The sequence below is a fragment of the Mustela putorius genome, unplaced genomic scaffold, assembly GCF_011764305.1.
Source record: "Mustela putorius furo isolate JIRA1106 unplaced genomic scaffold, ASM1176430v1.1 tig00000450_pilon_pilon_pilon, whole genome shotgun sequence".
Taxonomy (NCBI): Eukaryota; Metazoa; Chordata; class Mammalia; order Carnivora; family Mustelidae; genus Mustela; species Mustela putorius.
Window position 1 is genome coordinate 14,245,341 of NW_025421385.1, and position 20,673 is coordinate 14,266,013.

Here is a 20,673-nt window from a genome sequence, read left to right on the forward strand (position 1 = left end):
GTCCTCTTTCTGTCTCAGTCTTTAGTGTCACTAGTTAACTCTTTCCACGAGAAAGTTGTGGCCCTTGAGGATAAAACTTCACAACTGGAAAAAACTGGAAATGATGCAAGCAAAGCAGCCATAAGCAGGTCGATGACTACCGTCTGGCAGCGCTGGACACGTCTCCGTGCGGTGGCTCAGGACCAGGAGAAGATACTGGAAGATGCTGTAGAGGAGTGGAAGAGCTTTAACAGTAAGGTAATTTCCACGAGTGACGGGCTCAAAGAACTGTTTCCTTGCTGAAAACAATGTATTTTGAAAAGCACTTTTTGTTCCCTTTTAGAAAGTGGCTTCCTGTAAAGCAACAAGCCTTTCTTTTTTTAAGTCTCTATTTCAGTGACATGAAAGCCAAATTATGAAATGCAATGTGCAATTTAATCCCAAATCAGGGTCTGACTATTTTTTTTAAGATTCATTTTTTTTAAGATTTATTTATTTTTAGAGAGAGAGAGAAAGAGAGAGCATGAGAACAGAGGGACGGACAGAGGGAAAAGGAGAGACTCCCCACGGAGCACAGAGCCTGGCTCAGGGGCTCAATCCCACAACACTGAGATCATGACCTGAGCCAAAATCAAGAGTCAGACGCTCAACGGACTGAGCCATCGAGTCTCCTCAGGGTCTGATTATTTTAATGAGAAAACCAAGCAATGAATTTTGAAAGGAATCCAAGCCCACTTTGCCCCATTCTCTACGCTCTTCATGAAATCATCTTACCCCCCTCCCCAAATGAATAAATAAGTCTTAAAGAAAAATAGGGCTGCGGGGTAGCCCAGTCGGTTAAGCACCTGAATCTTGGTTTGGGCTGAGGTCATGATCGCATGGGTCCTGAGACTGAGCTCCCAGGGGGGCTCCCCCACTCAGTGGGGGGTCTGTCTGAGGTTCTCTCCCTCTGCTCCGTCTGCCGCTCTCACACACGCTTTCTCCAATAAACAAATCAATCTTTTTTTTTTTTTTTTAATTTCTTACCTGGCCTTGAAAAAGTATAAAATATTTTCTTTTTTAAAAAAAACTTTTAATACTTTGTCTGCCATGAAAATGAGTGGGAATTTAATTCATTTTGAAAATCCTATATATTTTTTTAAATATTATTTATTTATTTGACAGAGAGAGAAATCACAAGTAGGCAGAAGTAGGCAGAGAGGCAGGCAGATAGAGAGGGAGAGGCAGGCTCCCTGCTGAGCAGAGAGCCTGATGTGGGGCTCCATCCCAGGACCCTGGGATCATGACCTCAGCTGAAGGCAGAGGCTTAACCCACTGAGCCACCCAGGTGCCCCCAAAATCCTATATTTAATTCCTTTTATCTTTTAAGTAGGCTTCAATGTTTTAAACCATAAATTCCTTAATGACTCAAAGGCACACATTCGTGTTAACATAAATTTTGAAAAGAGTTTTTCTTTTATCTATTTAGTTTAAAAAAAAAAGCAACCTTTTCTCTGTTATGCCATCTGCAATTGCCCCATTATTTTGAGATTAAGTCTTAAAATGCAAAGATCTCTCTTTCATGTTAAGGAGATTGTTCATGTCTAGTCCTTGCAATTTAGAGTTCACGCCATCAACTTTAACGTGCTTCGATGCCTTAATGTCAAATATGGCATTTATTGGTATTGCTCTCTTTTCCATTTAATTTTGAGCTTCATAGTATATACATTTGTCATCAGGTTACAAAAGCCAGTGAAATGATTGATCAGCTGCAAGCTAAATTACCGGACAGTTCAGCAGAGAAAGCCTCCAAGGCAGAGCTCTTTGCTCTTCTTGACCATCATGAGACGCTCATTCTGGAGCTGGAGCAGCAGCACTTGGCCTTGGGCCTTCTGCGGCAGCAAGCACTGAGCATGCTCCAGGATGGGGCCACGCCGTCCCCCAGAGAGGAGCCATCCATCGTCCAGGAAATCACGGCCATGCAAGATCGGTGCCTGAAGTAAGCATACACTTGCTTTCATTCTCTGTTACTAACCTTGGCCGTGGCCCAAAGGGATAAGCATTGTAGTCGAGTCTGGGGAGGCTCCCATCATGCCGTCTTAAAAACGTGGGGAACTGTTCCCTTCATCCCTACTTTTCATTTTTCTTAACTCTTCAAGTATTGATCTGGCAAATACATACCATTAGTATTTAGGAATACAGTAACGAGCCACACAGATTCAGTCTCCATCTTCATGAGGTTTACAGGCAAGCAGCAGAAACCGACAGCTCCGGAAGCATTTCAGCAGAGTGTGGCGGTAAGGGCAGAGGCAGCAGAGGCAGCTACACTAGGAGAGGAATCAAGGAAGGCTTCCCTTCAGGACAGGTGCTTATGCTGAAGACTAGGCAGGACTGAGCTAGGCTGTGAAGAGGGAGGAGCGGTTAGCCAAGAGGGGAGTAGAGTGTAAGAGAGCTTGGATGTGATCCTGTCACTTTCAAGGAGCTGATGGGTGACAGGGCGATTCCTGAGAAATGAAGCTTGAAAGGTAAACACGTGAGAGCTATTGAGAACTTCGTTTTGATGAAGTTTGATAACTCACTGGTCAAACTGAAAGACGGGGAGATCAGAGCAAGGGTAATATCAAAGTCCAGATAAATAATAGCTATTTCCTGATAGTGAACTTAGCGGAAAGAGAATGGTAGTCTTAATGATGTATAACCAGCCCGGTTCACTTACTGAGCCACAGGGAAGAGCCAGAGGGCAAAATGTCAGTAGATAATTTTATCCTGTATTAACTAATCCTTTATTCACCTCCTGTACCTATAAACAAATTCAGGATAATCTGACTTCACTTACTTACACTCTTCTGCCAAACCTTTGTCAGTTCAAATAAAAACTTACATTTTGGATGTTGAACATTATTAATTGCCAAATTCCAAAGCTTTATACTTTGTTTAGATACTGATGTCTAATAGTCACAAATATTCCAATTACACATTACCTTTAAATGCTGGTGATTCCGCACCATTTGAGTCCATTTCCAAAGAAGAAATGAATAAGCAAATGATCTCCAGTTACTTAAGAGAGGAAAATTCATTGTAATTTAGTGGCTTCAGAGTGTGTGAACTCTCAGTTTTCCAGAGATCATTCATTAACTTCACATTCTTCTGCTGTGCTTGGCTTAAGTGTTACTGAACATTCTCTCACTGGGAATCATCTTTACTTCCAGAAAAAAGATATGAAGCTTTACTCTCCTCATGTCTATTTCTGATAAGAGGATGTCATGGGTAGGGACTAACTTTCATTTCAAGTCCTCTTCTGGTTTCTCCCGTTGCTGCTTCTGAAGCGTACAGGACAAGGTGAAGTGTAACGGGAAGGCGGTAAAGCAGGAGCTCGAGGAGCGAGACGTTGTGGAGACTCAGATCAACTCAGTGAAATCCTGGATTCAGGAAACAAAGGAATATTTGGGGAACCCAACCATAGAAATAGAGGCTCAACTTGAAGAACTTCAGGTACCACGCTCTCCTAGTTCCCTATACCAATCATTTAAAAATGTCATCTTGATTTTAATGAGATATGTTTGTTTATTTTCAGTGAGTATTGAATTAAAATTTTTCAGAAATGCAATATATAGAAAGATTTTATTATTTTATATTATATAAACATATTTTTAATTTTATATTTATTTTATACTTACTATATATTTTATATTATTATTTTATTATATATTTATATTATATATTATGTTATTGTTTATTTATATTAATATTTTATATCATTAATGTTATTAAATATATTTTATTTTTATTATAGCATGTATTTCATTAATATTAAAATATTTTATATTATATATTATTTTATATTTATTATATATTTTATATTATTACCATATTTATATTTAAATATATTTTATATTATTATTTTATATATTTTATATTATTATTTTATATATTATATATTATATTATTATTTATGTATTATTATTTTATTATACAAAACAATTTTATTATTATTTCAAAGTACTTTCTCTTGTCCTGTATCAAGGGGACCTGCTTCTCCCCAGAGACTAAAGAAAGGCTTGAGTTTGTTTTTTTTAAAGATATTTCTCTAAATCCAAACTTCATATATTGATGAACGATGCATAGTCTTATCTCTGCATCCATAAAAATGAATTTCCTTATCAGGTTCCAGGAAGTTTCTAATTTTTTATCTTTTTTTTTTTTTTTTTCAGATTCTCCTAACGGAAGCCACAAATCACCGACAGAACATTGAGAAATTGACTGAAGAGCAGAAGAATAAGTACCTGGGTCTCTACTCCATCTTACCTTCTGAACTGTCCCTCCAGTTAGCCGAGGTGGCACTGGAATTGGGAACTATCCATGATCAGGTAAACCAAGAGGCACAAAGTATGCCTTTCCGTTCTTTCAGAGGCTCAGGGCTCTTGTATGAGGGTTCTTGATTTTCACAGTCATGTCATCATGAAAACAGTTAAAAACACATCAGTATAAAACAATAATATTATATTAGAGGTCTTATTTGTTGGCAAAATTATATCAGATGATCGCAGATATGAATAGTAATGTCATACAATTAAAAAGTAACTTATCTACTTAGACTTTCTCTAAAATAAATGACTTAAAAATTTTTATAGCTATATTTCATGTATTCAACAAAAATGTTTTGAGTCTCAGGACCTGCCAGGTACTCTGCTAGCTCTTATTTCAGTTCAGCAAAATATGAGTTAAGTAGGTAAAGATATTTGAAAAAGGAAGGAAAATCAAAGTAAAAAAAAAAAAGAGGTAAAGCCAGGGAAGAAGTTATTACCCAAAATGCACATTGGTGGGTCCTATAAAATATTTCTAGAGGAAGGCCCTTCAAATAAACCCTAGCTTAAATGACCAAAGAAGGAAGTGACATATGAGCCAATTCATGTCTATAAATTTAAAATAAATCTTTTTTTTTAAACAAAGCGTTGCATAATCAGTATTAGCACTGAGATCAGAGGGAGAGTTCTATCTTAGGTCCCAAAAAGAGAACATGCTTTCACATAGTGAAAATAGCTTTAGTAGCATCTGTAAGGACTCATAATAGCTTTTTAAGACCTCCCCGGTGACATAATGCTAAAGTACAGTTAAGTTGAAAACAGTCCATAGGGGACAAAGACAATATATACCACTAATTCTAAAGTGCTACATGAAATGGAAAATGGTGTCACATTGTAGCAATTATAAAATTCACACAAGTGCACTGAATTTTTTGGACCCTCCAATGTATAGTGCAAAGTGTTTTAAAAACTTCTTCAAAATCCAATGCTACTACATCATGGTATTGACCTAAACTAAAATGTTATTTTCTATTTTAAATATTTAATTGGCCTCTTTGGTTTTTCTTCTTAGACATTGGAAGGTCTACTGGGAAGGATGACTTGGCAAGTTCAGATCTTAAAAAATTTTTCTTTTTCTCTCGATAAATTTCTCTGTTAGAGTTACTCTCATGCATCCCACTTATGTTGGCACTCAGCTCAAAATAATGAAGGCCAAAGAAGTATTCTTTTTTTTTTTTACGTTTATTTATTTATGTGAGAGAGAGAGAGAGCAAGTGTGAGCAGGGGGAGGGGAGGAGGAACACAGGGAGAGAAAGAGAGAGAGAGAGAATCTCAAGCAGATTCCCCGCTGAAGAAGTAAGGGCCCCATCTCACAACTCTGAGATCATGACCTGAGCTGAAACCAAGAGTTGGACACTCAACCAAGCCCCCCAGGCTCCCCCGAAAAGTATTCTTAAGGCATGTTTCCTCTATACTAAAGTACTTCTCACTTATGTAAAGACAATATTTCTTTATTGTTTTCTCTTAAGCATTTTATTATAAGCAAAAATATCACTGTTATCAAATCAAACCAAAGCTATTTGAAACTTATAATCATTAATTGTACTTTTTTAACTTTTCTTTTTATTGGCTCTGCTTAACACTTTTTTGATATAGGGATGTACTTGGGAAGTTGGCAAAAAGGTTAAGAGATCACCAACAGCTAACTTATAAAAAGATGCTTGGGAACAAATCCAGATGCTTCCAGTGATCTAGCAGTGTTTTTCACTTTGTAGAGAAAAAGGCTGAAAGGAATTTGTACTCCAAAGTTGGTGAATGGAGAAGCTAGGATTCAAACTGTATACATACTGCGATTTATGAGTTTTTTATAAACATTTGGTGCATAGATCACTGTACATGCATTGCTTGTTCCTTTGCTGAAACAGCAGCACAAAGGAACAGTGGAGGCATAAAGGTTGAGGGAGGCAAAGCTGCGTGGAAAGCCATGAGAGCTAGTAACGACACGTGGCTCGTCTGACAAAGAGCGTTAACCACGTCAAGTGTCTCTTGTCAGCTTCTGAAGATTGACGTTTTTAGCGGCAATTATGCAATTTTTAAATCATGGTTGATTTTGCTATTCTCATTGATTATTTAGATCCAGGACAAAGTAAGAGACGTTGAACAGAGCAAAGCCATGAGCCAGGAATTCGGCCGACAAATTCAGAACATAGCCAGAGATCTCACAACTATTCTAAGTAAGCTGAGAACGAAGACAGATAATATAGCACAAGCTAAAACCGACCAAAAGGTAAGGAAAAAGTGGAAACATAAGAGGTGTTATTAAATGAATTTACTGTTTTTTGGAGTTAGTTTATCTTGGGGATATGGGGGGGGGATTTTTCTTGATTAGCAAGCTTCATTAAAACCAAATAGTAAATGCAGGCAGTAAGACATTTTAGAAACATAACATAGATTACTTACAGCATTACTTTGGACGTGTATTAATATAACTACTTACTCATGTGTGTAAGAGGGGAGAGCATCAAAGGAACAAATAATGATTTGGGAAGATAAGTATAAAAATCCCAAAATGAATGGTCTTGGAGGTTAAATCTGTGTTCTCGCTCTGCTGATGAGGTAAGTGATGAATCCTTTTTGGTTGGGGCAGAAGGAAAACATTAACCTTCTCACTCAGCCTCATAGGAAACAAACGCCAGGATTACAAAACATCCTGCCTGCTCTGCCTTTCTAACTGAAGAAAGAGAAATGACCTGATTGGAGTCGAAGTATTCTTTATCATAGCTGGCATTTACAAAAATCATTTAAAATATCACCCTTGATCTTGAAAAATCTGGAGAAATTCACTTTCTGTAGGCTAACGTCCTTTTGTGTTGATTGCCATTTAGGTGCTAGGAGAAGAACTGGATGGCTGTAATTTAAAATTAGTGGAACTAGATGCAGCAGTACAGAAATTCTCGGAACAGAATGGCCAACTGGGTAAACCGCTAGCTAAGAAGATAGGAAAACTGATTGAACTTCATCAGCAGACCCTTAGGCAGGCTGAGAACCGGCTCTCCAAGCTCGGTCAGGTATGTGTTCTGGGCCAGGAATCAAAGTCTTCTAAGGCAGAAATTCAGTGGTCGCTTTTTCTTTTGAAAATTAATTAAAAGATAATATGGACAATGATGAGGGTAGTTAAGGGTAGCTCATTTAATACCACACCTGGGTTTCTAAAATTTACATGTAAGCTTGCCTTTATTTTGTATCAAACCGTATTGTTGGTACATTGACAAACATGATCGTATAATGGACTTTGGAATGAATATTTTGTCGACTGGAGAAGTAGTTTGTGGAATGAATATTCATCCAGTAACATGCTTTACAAAATCAGTATGGGGTGAATTCAAATATCTTAAAATAATATACATATGTATGTTTACATATATATATAAAGTATATCTATATGTAAAATATATTTAAAGGCACAAGACATAAGATATATATATAATATATGTAAGACATAAGATATATATGTATATATGCACATATATATACTCTTGCATTTACCATTGAATAGGTTCAGATCACACATCCATCATAATTGTTGACTGTAGATATACCTTCATAAATTGATTATGTGTTTTTTTCTATAATCAGGGACAAACTAAATCACAATTTGGCAGTTAATGAATTACAGTACCAAGCCTCCTTACTCAGTGAGGGTGGAGAATGGGGAAGGGAGGGAGAGGTCCCAGACAGATGACTAAGAGAGGAGAATAGGGTATAATTTTAGAAGACAGTTATTCAAGCGTATTAAGGACTTGGACTTGATCCTAAAGTCACTGGGAAGTCCTTGACAGGTTTTCAACAAGGAAATGATTATTCATGTTACCTTTAGATATTACGGATGTTATAACAATTATCCCCTAGGATTACTGTATCTAAAGAGAAGTAGAAGACTGATTTCTAGCTCATGAAGCAGAGTTGACATTGCTATGTGAATGGTAATGATTTTTCAGGCAGCATCTCACTTAGAAGAATACAATGAAATGCTTGAATTCATTCTGAAGTGGATTGAAAAAGCTAAAGTGTTGCTACATGGAAAGATTACATGGAACTCAGCACATCAACTTCGAGAACAATACATTTTACATCAGGTAACTTTGGGAAAAAATCATGTTCAAAGAGTCACTAAGAGAGCAATTTGATGTAACTGGTAGACTGATAGAAAATTTAAAGGACCATGATGTAGAGTTAATGCAGATGCCAGAGAAAAAGAAAAGTAAGATAGCCCTAATGACTCGTCCATGAAAGAAAGTCGTTACTCATAAGATTTCATTAGACTGTATAAATAATAGTATCCTCTATCTCCCCTAGACTTTTCTTTCTCCAAGACCCTAAATAATCGGCCCTATGTAGGTCTCTCTTTTCTTGGGGCTTCTTTGAAACAACCACATGTTATGGGGATATGGCGGAAAATTCTTCCCCAGGCAGAGTTGTGACATGTGGAAAGATGATAGGCTCCAGTCCCAGACAGATGGGAAAACCAAACTCTGCTCTTTAGGGCTATGTGATTTGGAACAAATTGCTTTGCCTCTCTGAATTCAGTTTTCTCATCAATCAGGTGGAGCTATAAATGATATTTATATTGCAGAATTATTAGGAGAATCAAATGGTTTAACATATGTGCAGATATCGGGCACAGTAGGTGTCACAGGGTTCCTCCTCTCAGCATTCAGCCTGGTCTCAGTTGTCCGGCTTTCCAGAGGAAGCAGGGTCAGCTAGAAAGGAGCAAAGAGTCCATATCACATGGTGGCTGCATTACTTAATTTCCGGAAGTTTTCTTCTGGTCATATCATCCAGGAAATTATTTCAACCTTTTATTATCTTTAGCTTGAATTAGATACAAATGTCTAACAGCCCAGTTAGCTTACAATACAATACATAATGGTTTTTACTTAGTTATATGGATATCCTGAGGTATTTTAGTTTCTCTTTTATTCTGATTTATATATACTCATATCTTTTAAATCATTTACTTTTCCAGTTCTGTGGACAGGTTTCTAGATCAAACCCCCATTTTCTGCTTGGAATGCTTTTACAGATGCTAACCACTTTCCCTATGTACGTGATTGTTCTTCTCTAATTAATCTTATAAACTCTTCTGGAATCTTTCTTATACTATGCAAGACAAGTCTTAAGTTACAGTTGATTGTAAACAATGAAAAAATATTCAACCTCATTAGAAATCTAGAAATGAAAAATTTAGAAGAGAGAGAGAGAGCACGCTATCAAATTAACAGCGTTTAAAAGTTATTTGAGGTTCATATTTAAAGAAGTGAGAGCTCTCAACTCTGAAGATTACTTGTTAAAACCTTTTTGAAAAACAATTAGTAAAATGTATCATGATCATCAGAATGCTACTACTTCATAATCCAAAATGTATAAAATATGTGGTTTAATAACTATACTGGAATCTTGTTTTTTAAAGATTTTATTTGAGAGAGAGTAAGAGAATGTGAGCCCGGGTAGGTTGGGGGGGGAAGGGCAGGGGGGGAAAAAGTATCTCAAGGGGTCTCCACGGTGAGTGTGGAGCCTGACACAGGGCTTGATCTCATGACCCTGAGGTTTTGAACTGAGCTGAAACCAGGAGTCAGATGCTTAACTGACTGAGTTACCCAGGCACCTCACTAGAGTAAAATTTCTTTTTTAAGATTATATTTATTTATTTATTTATTTATTAGAGAGAGAGAGAGTGAGCAGGAGCAGAGGGGAGAGGCAGAGGGAGACAGAGAAGCAGGCTCCCCCCTGAGCAGGGAGTCCAACATGGCGCTCGTTCCTAGAACCCTGAGATCATGATCTGAGCCAAAGGCAGATGCTTCACTGCCTGAGTCACCCAGGCGCCCCTATAGTGGAATTTTAAAGAAAAATGTCAAGTCCCTTTTCCAAATGACATTTTGGATATATAATAGAGTATAAATGTAGTCTTTAAAACAACCATCAGGGGTTTTTGTTTTATCTTGTTTGGTTTTAAGTAGGACCTGTACTCATTTATTTATTTAACACATTTATAGAATGATTTCTTTCCAAAGCTGGGAATTTATTTATTTTTTAAAGATTTTATTTATTTATTTTGACAGACAGAGATCACAAGTAGGCAGAGAGACAGGCAGAGGAAGAAGCAGGCTCCCCGCTCAGCGGGGAGCTCCATGCAGGGCTCTGTCCCAGGACCCTGAGATCAGGACCTGAGCCAAAGACAAAGGCTTAACGCTCTGAGCCACCCAGGCACCTCTGAAGCTGGGAATTTAAAATACAAAGACTATTCCTTGTTCTTGCCCCAGGGAGTTGATAAAGGGAGGTAGACAATTACAGACTGTGGTAAGTACAGCAGATGAGGGATCAAGGTGCTGAGGGATCCCACAGGAGCGCTCTCTGCCCACACTGCCCTGGGTCTCGGGGAAGCTGAAGGAGGCTGTCGTAGGAAAAGGGGATTCTGGGCTGAGGCCTGAATGACAGGCTGCCTACTCGTGTGAAATGCGTTGTAGACAAAAATGCATGTTGAAATCCCAGTAGTAAGAGTGAGGGGTGCTTTGGTGCAGTGGCGGGGGTGCTCCAGGGAGGAGGTGTGGAGTAGAGCTGGGAGGGAGAGGCAGAAGAGGTAAAATTAGAGAAGAAAAAAGATCCCAAGTTTTGTTAAGAAGAACTTGGGCTTTAACCTACAGTCACTCTGAAGTCTTTGAAAGATAGTCTTGAGGCAAACAACAAATTCAGGCTTGTATTTTAAGGAAGATGATTTAGCAGCCTGCGGAAAACAGACCGAGGAAGGTAAGAGAGCAAGGAAGGTGGCTTCGGTCCTAGCCAGAGAGTGACAGGGTCCCTCTTTGGAGCTTGAGAGAAGACAGAATCGAGGGCTATTACTGAGCTAGAGTTCTGGACTCTAGAGACTCTTGGGTGTGGATGACAGAGAAGGGGGAGCCCTGGTCAGTTCCCACGTGTTCTGACCTGGGCAGGCGGTGGGTCGAGAGCCTCCGAGACACGGGACGCCGCCTGTCCGTGGTGCTGTCAGATGCTCAGAGTGTCTCGAGGAGCTCTCGCTTACCTGCCCTAGGTCAGGCTGCCCAAGTTTAGCCAAAAACAGTACGCCGGGAGAATGCACGTGCTCCGATGCTAGGTGGAAAAGAAAGATGGAAAATTTTACATATATTATGATCTCAGTTACCTAAAAATATGCCCACATGTAACAGCAGTTATCCCTATTTAAAATTGTGTCTGATATTATGGAATATTTTATCTTCTTTATATTTTCAATATTTTCTAAGCTTTAATATATATATATATATATATATATAAAGAGAGAGCATTCCTCATGAGGAAAAAATACTGTACTTTATTATTTTAAAATTATTATTATAATTATACATAATATGTAATTGTACATATTATATATATAAGTATATTATATAGTTTAAAATTATATAATTATTAAATTATTATTTTATTAATATTTATTTTTCCTCATGAGGAGAAAAACACTGTACTTTATTATTAAAAAACAAAGACTTATTGCCTGAGAATCATGTCCCAGCTCCCATTTCTCTTCACACATCCCATATCCAGTCCCTGCGCATTTTGTGCGCACTCTCTGTTCCCTTGTTTGAGCTCTTCCTTTCTCCCAGTCTTCCTGCAAGCAGGAGCACATCTCGTTTCTGTCACCTTTAACCTTTTCTTTCTGTCACTGTCCTCACAGAATGTGTATTATGTGGTTAAGAACCCATTTGTGTCATCCGTCCCACTAGGTGATACCGTCCTGAGTGACGAGCGCTGTGTTTTGTTCCTCCTGGTTTCTCAAGTTGCTTCGCCCCCCTTTGTCTCACTAAAGCAAGTGCTGAAAGGTTTTTGTTTGTCATGCCCTTGTGTTATGTTCATTTCTTAGACCAATAGGCACCTCAGATCTTAGACTTAGAGTCGGAGAGCTGAAAGGCATCTCCCGAGTTTAAATATGAGTAAAAAGGAGGCTCAGCACCCTGACAAGATGCCCAGCCTGTCAGAGCATTGGCGCTCCTGGGATACTCATGTCGGAGAGCTGAAAGGCATCTCCCGAGTTTAAATATGAGTAAAAAGGAGGCTCAGCACCCTGACAAGATGCCCAGCCTGTCAGAGCATTGGCGCTCCTGGGATACTCATGTCCTGACCCTCACCAGGGAGCAGCTTGGGGCGGTAGATAGAGCATGAGCCTTAGTCTCCAACACTTAATAACATGTGGCCTCAGCTAACGGTTGACATTTCCTAAACTTTGATTTCTTTTCCTGTGAAATGAGGAGAAGAGTAGGTGGGGAGTAGGCACAGGGTATGAAGGTTAAATACAGTAAGACACACACTCCGCAGTGCGCGCGAGATCTCTGCAAGCATCTCCCTCCCTTCTGGGCGGATGGTCTTCCACCACACCAGACTGATGACCTACGCGTCTACCTCGGCCCACCTGTCATTGTCATGATTATTGATAACTCGCTCTAGAGCATGCTAGAAGAATCTGAAGAGATCCACAGCAGTCTGGAAGCAATGATTGAGAAATTACAGCACCTCGCTAGCGTGTACTCCACAGAAAACATGTCTCAGCAAGTGGCAGAACTGGGACGGGAGTCTGAGGAGCTGCGACAGATGATCCGAATTCGTATGCAGAATCTCCACGATGCTGCCAAGGTACATAAATAATAATAATGATAACAGTAACAACAATAATAATAATGTTAGTGATTCTAATTGGAAAGTCTATCATTTTAAAAAAATGACAGTTTTATAGAGAGGATGTTGTACTCACCTCTGATAATGCCATCTTGACTGCGATGTTACTCTTCTATGACTTTGAACTTCAGGTGCTTACATACTGACATTCATATTGCTTATACTCTGTAGGATATGAAAAAATTTGAAACCGAGCTAAAAAATTTACAAGTTGCTTTGGAGCAAGCCCAGACAACCTTGACTTCTCCAGAAGTCGGACGTCTTAGTCTCAAGGAGCAACTTTCTCATCGACAGGTAAGCAAGATAATTCAGAGGAAATGAGTTAAGGAGCTATATTTAAAAAAAAAAAAAAAAGGAAAATAATGAGTAAAAATGATTTTTGAAATCAGTTATAGTCTTAGTACACTATACATTAAAGAAAAATTCCTTGAAAAATATTTATAACATGTGACAGACCTGTTATTTAGTAAAAGGCTCTTATGAAATAAGCTATTAATAGAGCTTATGAAATAAGCTATTAAAATACACATTTTTTCCCCCATGCTTTCCACGATGTAAAATGTGAACTCGCACTTTCAGCATTTGTTATCTGAGATGGAGTCACTCAAGCCAAAGGTCCACGCAGTGCAGATCTGCCAGAGCGCCCTCCGGATCCCCGAGGATGTGGTCACCAACTTGCCGCTCTGCCACGCGGCCCTGCACCTGCAGGAGGAGGCCAGCCGGCTGCAGCACACGGCCATCCAGCAGTGCAACATCATGCAGGCATGTGCGGCCGTCCCAGGTCCCAGCTGGGGACTTTTGCGGTCCCCGCGCCCGCAGAGCAATAGCAAATGAGTCATGGGCTTCTTTTCTTAGCGCTGTGTGGGCTCAGCCATCAAAACACATCCAGAGTGTTAAATCTGACAGATTGTTGTGGTTACATAAAATAAGGAGATGAAATGCTATCATTTGGATCACCCACAAAAGCCTGGGGAAAGCTCTATAAAAAATATCCTTTGGTGAAAACTATCTTTGAGCAATATATTTTAGTAAAGAACAACTTATAAAGGTTAATTTTATCTTCAGTCATACATTTTTACCTCTTATTATTCATCTGAGAATCCTCTAGCGCCTTGTAAAATGCCTTTACTGCTAGTATATGTTACAGAATTTTTTTTTCAGATCTCAGCTTACTGATGCACCAAATGCATTTTCTTGCCTGAAAAGTACACCCAAGTGTAACTCTTAATCTCTTTAGCTAATAAGAGAAAAATCATTTACTAGGAAGGAATGACATTCTCCAAGTCTTCTCTCCTTTCAACTAATACCTTACCTGCTTTATCCAAAAATTGCACACATATGTGCTCATTAAGTAGCCAATGGTCAACTTGGTCCACTCTCCCTGCTCCTTGGATTATCTCTTAATTTGTTGCACCGTAAATTCCTGAGGATAGAAGTCATGGTTACTTCATTTTTTTGTCTTCCACCCAGCATTTCAACAAGTGCCTTACATATATATGTATATATATGTAATATATATGTATATATACACATATATGTAATATAAATACTAAATATACATAGATAGACATAGATATGTCTATACCTATGTGTATATATGTCTGTATATATATGTCTATATATCTAAGAAATACTTAATACTATAGACATATATAGACTATATATAGTAATATATGTCTAATATAGTATATAGAAATACTATAGACTATAGACTATGTAGACTATATAGACTATATATCTAAGAAATACTAAATACTATAGACATATATAGACTATATATAGTATAAATACTATAGTCATATAGTCTATAGTATTTATATACTATATATATATAGTCACATATGTCTATATAGTCTATAGTATTTCTATAGTCTATAGTATTTCTATAGACTATATAGACATATGTCTGTATATATATATGTCTAGGTATAGACATATCTATGTCTATCTATGTATATTTAGCATTTCTTAGACAAAAAAAAAATGAAGCAATCATGTTTTTCATACTGCTTCCCACCATGCCATTGTTCTGACCAAGACACACACAGCCATTTTCAGGACAACATGAATGGGGAGAATGGAGAGGACCTAGCCACGTAGCCATTCTGAGTGGGTCAGTAATCTTAGCAAACTCTTTTAGAGAGAAATCTTGGAACTATCTGCATACACTTGAGGACTTGAATCACCCAGGGATTTTCCCCATCATTTCTTTGCTCCCTAGACACACAGGAAAATACCAGTTAACACTGTAGACGGCCGCACAGAATGAGTCCCATAGTTATTGTTACCGAAAGATAATCATGCGGCTGTTTTTTCTCTCTTTCAAAGGAGGCTGTGGTACAATATGAACAGTATGAGCAAGAAATGCAGCACCTCCAGGAGCTCATAGAAGGAGCCCACAGAGAAATTGAGGACAAACCTGTGGCCACCAGTAACATCCAGGAGCTGCAGGCCCAGATTTCTCGACACGAGGTAAGAGGGGAGTGCAGGTGCTTGCTGAGAACATGTTCTCGGTTTCTAGTGAATCACAGAGGAAAGTTTGCCCTGTCCCACACACAGTGTGTTCAGTCCTTGAGGAGCATCTCTGACTGTCTTTGCGTTTTCAGCCCTGTTTTTGCTGATCCTCTCCAAGACCCAAGAGCCTGAGTCTTTCCCTTTGAGGCCAAAACCTCTTTATATGTTGCTGATGATGTAACTCAACAGGGACCCACCACTTGTCTCCTGCACCCAAAATTCTCACAGTCAGTTACACCGAAACATAGTCCACTCTGTACTCAGAGCCTGCTAGAAACAGCAGTGCTCAAAGCTTTGCTGCTTTGATCACCCTCTTTAAAAAGAAGAGACACTGCATATCAAAAAATCATTTGCTCTTTCAAACGTAGATTATTTGAATTCCTTCCACCACAATCAGAGTATGGTCCATGTTGTTTTGCTGATTTCCAGATCGTGTCTGTCAGCATCTTCCCCATTTTCAAATATGCCTTCTTTTTTGTATTTATAACTTCATTATAAACTCAGGACTTGAATACTGCTTATGCAGACTTGGTCTCAGGGATCACAGACCTTGAGTGTCTTGGCCCATTGATACCTGCCAGTGAATTTCTTCTGGCCTGTCAATTCCTGTATGGCTCACATTTACTCTTTCCCTTGGGGACTGGCTCACAGCATCATGAACTGGGGTAAGCAACAGGGTGGAAGAGTGTGTCTTATCTGCCAAGGGTAGATACTTAGATTATTCTAACATAGTACAGAAAGTATAAATTTTTTTAAATCTTGTCTGAAATAACAATAATTATCATTACTACAGTTTTTTTGAGTTTTTTAAATAGTTTACAAGATTGTTACATTATCTTTTATAACATCACTGTGAGGTAAGGATTTTCTTTTAAATCATCTCCATTATACTGATAAGAAAACAGAAACTTATTTTTGTAAGTGACTTCCCAAGCTCCCAAATCTAATAACTGGTAGAAACCAGATTCTAAGCCAGTATCTGTGGCTCCAAATTCCATGATTTTTCCCCTGCAGCAGTAACTATCTGGGCTACCTTATCACACAGAAGAGAAGAATGATGGTCCAGGAAAATAAATGACTTGTCCAGCATCCCAGAGCTGGTGCTGAGCACAGTCAACTGTAGACTGTCCTCCAGGGTCCTGTTCAGTGAGCCCCTCATTCTGTACCATTTTCTCTTTCCAGTTCTAAACACGAGTGTAGATATTTATAACTTCTGTCATGTGATTTAGAATGCATTTTCATAATAATAATGGCATTGTCCTGTGTGAGACTCGTGGTATGTATTAAACAAACACAGGAAGGAAAGTGCTGAATGGAGAAAGCCTGATTTATGATAACATAAGAATGGGGAAGGCTGCTTTTTCCTGTATTTTCAGTCTGCTTTTAATGAAATTTCAATTTTGAGGTGGATCTAATGTATAGAAGGATAACTTTCACTCCTAAAAATAATTGATAACTTATTCATTTCTAAGAAATTCACATTTTTCTGTAATTTTTAAATGTTGCCTTTAAGTTGAAAAAAATTATCCTGTCACTTTTCGATCATAGGAGAGAAAACCCAGGCTCTTTGCTTCTTACATTACATACAAGGTCTTCTCCTAAGTGCAGGAGATTGCCCAGGAGAGGGGCAGCCACCGAACTTAGAACAGCCACAGTGTCTGCAATTCCTGCCTCTTTATGCTCATCCTTGTAGTCATTTTCAGAAATATCCAGTAAAAATTAAAAATACATACGCTCCCTGAGAACAGAGAATACTTTAAGCCAGAGGGGCTCCATTTTAATTGAGTAGATTTAATTGCCAGCCCACCAAGTTATTATTATGATATGGACAGGTTTTATTCTTACAGAAGAAAGTTCTAAAGAGCTATTTCTCCAAGGGAGTCATATGGGATAAGCATAAAATGCTTGGTAAATCAAAATCCTTTGTGGAGACCAGAATTTCATTGTTAACGAACATCCCAAAGGAATTTTATACACAAGAAAGTTGAGAACTCAAGGTTAGGAGGTGGGTGTCCGTTGTCAGGTGGGCGCACAGCTTTGCGGGATACTGCAGTAGGGGGCACAGCCATCCACATAGGCAGAAAAGGGGAGGGACTAAAACTAATGCTACTTCAGAAAGATTCTTCAAATCTACCCCTGGAGGGCAAGCCATTGTAAGGCTTAGTGATTTGTCCTATGAAAACGGAATTCATGGAGTTCACTGAATTGGTAGATGTTTTCCATATGTGCACGCTAATTATAATAGAGAAACCATGTAGTAGGCACTAGGCCAGATGTAGTAAAGAGCTGTTTAATCACTATTTTGAGAAAAACAAAACCTATTAGGTTTAATTAAGTACCTGCAGCTCTAAAAGAAGTGATGATTTCTACTTTTTAAAATTTTTGCTTTATTTTTTTTTTTTTTAAAAGATTTATTTATTTATTTGACAGACAGAGATCACAAGTAGGCAGAGAGGCAGGCAGAGAGAGAGGAGGAAGCAGGCTTCCTGCTGAGCAGAGAGCCCGATGTGGGGCTCGATCCCAGGACCCTGGGATCATGACCTGAGCTGAAAGCAGAGGCTTTAACCCACTGAGCCACCCAGGCGCCCTAAAATTTTTGCTTTAAAAATTATTGTGCTATAGAAGAAGTCAGGATGACAAGCTACTGGCTGAGTTTTGCTGGGTTTTTCCTTCCATTTAGTCAGTTTTGGCTGGCAGGTGTGTGTGTGTGTGTGTGTGTGTGTGTGTGCCTATATATACAGACACACACGTATATACACATCTATACATATATACACACTCACTCATAAACACATATGTACATGTATATACATAAACACACATTATATATAAATCTGTTTGTTATTTCGTTTGTGAACTTCTGAGTTGAAAGCTATGGTTTGAATGTCAACATGTTTAAAATGATAGGATGTGCATAATATGTACATACAGGCGTAGTACGTATATATGCCTTGTGATTTATGTATATACATACTATTGTTTTAAAGGCATTTAATGTTTTTGTCACAAAATGTGTTACATGCAAGCACTAAATGACAGCTTTTCAAGAAACACATATAAAAGGAACAGAAAAAAGTGATGGTTTGGTACTTTTAGGATTCATGTTTTGAATACACATCTTCATTTTTGTCAAACATGTATACATCTTTTAAGTAAAATATACATTTAATATTTTAAAATTACCATTTTAGATAATTTTTACTTAATATTTTGGACTTTAGAGAGCTACTTACTGTCCAGAATCTATTTTCAGTAAGCTCTTGGTAAAAACTTTAACACCTCTGTTTCTTAAAACAATTGTTCAACAATCAATGAATTTAAAAGCCATTGAATTTGACGTGAACTTCAAGTTCAAAGCTCTGGTTTGAAACATCAGAAACGTGTGAGGCATGGTGGAGCCTATGAGGGAGAATATGGTGAATGTACAAAACTTTATTGTGGGAACGATCTGCATAAAAAATTAGGATTTCATATGTAATACTTAGCTTATCTACAAAAAAAAAAAAACCAAAAAACAAAAAAACCAACTCCGTGGGTCACAGGAATCGACACGCAGGTTACTTTTGCGACGGGGTCCGTAACCGATGACTGCTCAGTTTGCTGCATTAAGTACGGTAAGAGCTGAGCGTTGCATTTTTTGTAGTTTCAGTCATCACATGACCTAATTTCCATGGCATGAACCATCTGGCAGTTTCAGATTCTTTAGGCATTTTAAAGAAAGTTGTGAGTGCTTCACGTTACGTAAGTCCCGGATTGCACCCGGAGCTTCTCCCGGGCGTGGACTCTCCCACCGCGGGGCACTGGGTGTCCGGCCCGTGCGGTGCAGCGCTCTCCCGGGCCCGCGGCGCGGTGGTCGGGCTGCGGGCGCGCTGCAGGCAGGCTCCTCCTCGGCTCGCGCGTCCACATCCTGCCTCTCGGCCGCGGCCGCTGCTGTCGGCTGGCGCAGCTCTGCGATTTCATTGGCCCGCGCTGGAGGAAGATGAACGCTACTAGTTGTGTTTCCTTTTGATGCTGCTCTGACACACGGGGTGGGGGCTGGGGGGGATGTTTCCCCAGGAGCTGGCTCAGAAAATCAAGGGCTACCAGGAGCAGATCGCCTCTTTGAACTCCAAGTGCAAGATGCTGACGATGAAAGCCAAGCACGCCACCATGCTGCTGACGGTGACGGAGGTGGAGGGGCTGGCGGAGGGGACGGAGGACCTGGACCGGGAGCTCCTCCCCGCGACCTCGGCCCACCCCTCGGTGGTCATGGTAAGTCAGGGCGAAGGCCTGGCGCGCTGGGAGCCGCGCGCTCCCTTCTGACTGCACCCTGGCCGGGGGCTCCAGTTTCCCTCTTGGGGCTTGTTTTAGGGATCAGTGCTAGTAGCTCTTGCAGACTCGGACTGAGGAACAGTCTCCTTAACTCTCTGACTACATTCGGGCCAAGGCCAGTTTTTGATACTGAAAACAGTGACAGTTAAAATGATGCGATTTGCTTGAGGTGGCTGAATTATTTAAGGTGCCGAAGGTCGGCCCTTCATTTGTTTATAATTTATCAATAATACTGAGAGGCTGTGTGCTTTAAAAAATAAATTCATAAATGAAATAACATTCCTTTGCACGGTTTTCTGCTGTTCTGGGGGATAGGAGAATCATGCTACACATACTGTTTTTGTGTATGTTCCAAACTAAAACTCTGGCTGACTAGATATACTTGTGTATTCTGTTATAATAAAATATAGAAGACATTTGATAAAATCTAGATGAAAAGGTGCTATTAGGAAAATAAGAAAACCGAAAATCCAAAGTTTAGCTTTGAATTAAAATAAAATAGTTTCCATTAATTTCTGTTCTGCAACATCACTTACCTGTCACTTTGTATCTAAAATACATTACTTATTTTGGTAACTGTAACATTTTCCAGTGCTGTATATTTTTTCCACACATATGTGCTGTGCCTCAGGTGGTGTGTAACCGTACCTGGGACTCATTTGGTAAAATATTACCTTGGGTGCATTTATTTCCCTAGAATATTTAGAATTTGAGATAGCCACAAAAGACGCAAGGTTTATTTTGTAGACCGTTCCCTCACTTGGATGATTCATGATTTTTCTACTTGTTTATAGTGACACAGACATCAAAGAAAGGAAAATAATCAATAACACGAGTCTTTATTTTGATATGCACTCTTACAAAT

General features: G+C 39.0%; 1 protein-coding gene across 16 annotated transcripts in view; it reads left to right on the forward strand.

Moving 5' to 3' along the window:
- SYNE1 (spectrin repeat containing nuclear envelope protein 1) overlaps positions 1-20,673 on the forward strand; it is a 464,420-nt gene that overhangs the window by 280,550 nt on the left and 163,197 nt on the right. For all 16 annotated transcript variants that reach the window (XM_013056743.2, XM_013056751.2, XM_013056755.2 and 13 more), the window contains 12 exons: positions 19-237; positions 1,698-1,957; positions 3,285-3,450; positions 4,170-4,325; positions 6,397-6,549; positions 7,148-7,330; positions 8,261-8,398; positions 12,756-12,941; positions 13,155-13,277; positions 13,563-13,745; positions 15,312-15,455; positions 19,554-19,748. In XM_013056743.2, the coding sequence (XP_012912197.1) occupies positions 19-237; positions 1,698-1,957; positions 3,285-3,450; positions 4,170-4,325; positions 6,397-6,549; positions 7,148-7,330; positions 8,261-8,398; positions 12,756-12,941; positions 13,155-13,277; positions 13,563-13,745; positions 15,312-15,455; positions 19,554-19,748 (2,106 nt within the window). The remainder of the gene's footprint in view (positions 1-18; positions 238-1,697; positions 1,958-3,284; positions 3,451-4,169; positions 4,326-6,396; positions 6,550-7,147; positions 7,331-8,260; positions 8,399-12,755; positions 12,942-13,154; positions 13,278-13,562; positions 13,746-15,311; positions 15,456-19,553; positions 19,749-20,673) is intronic.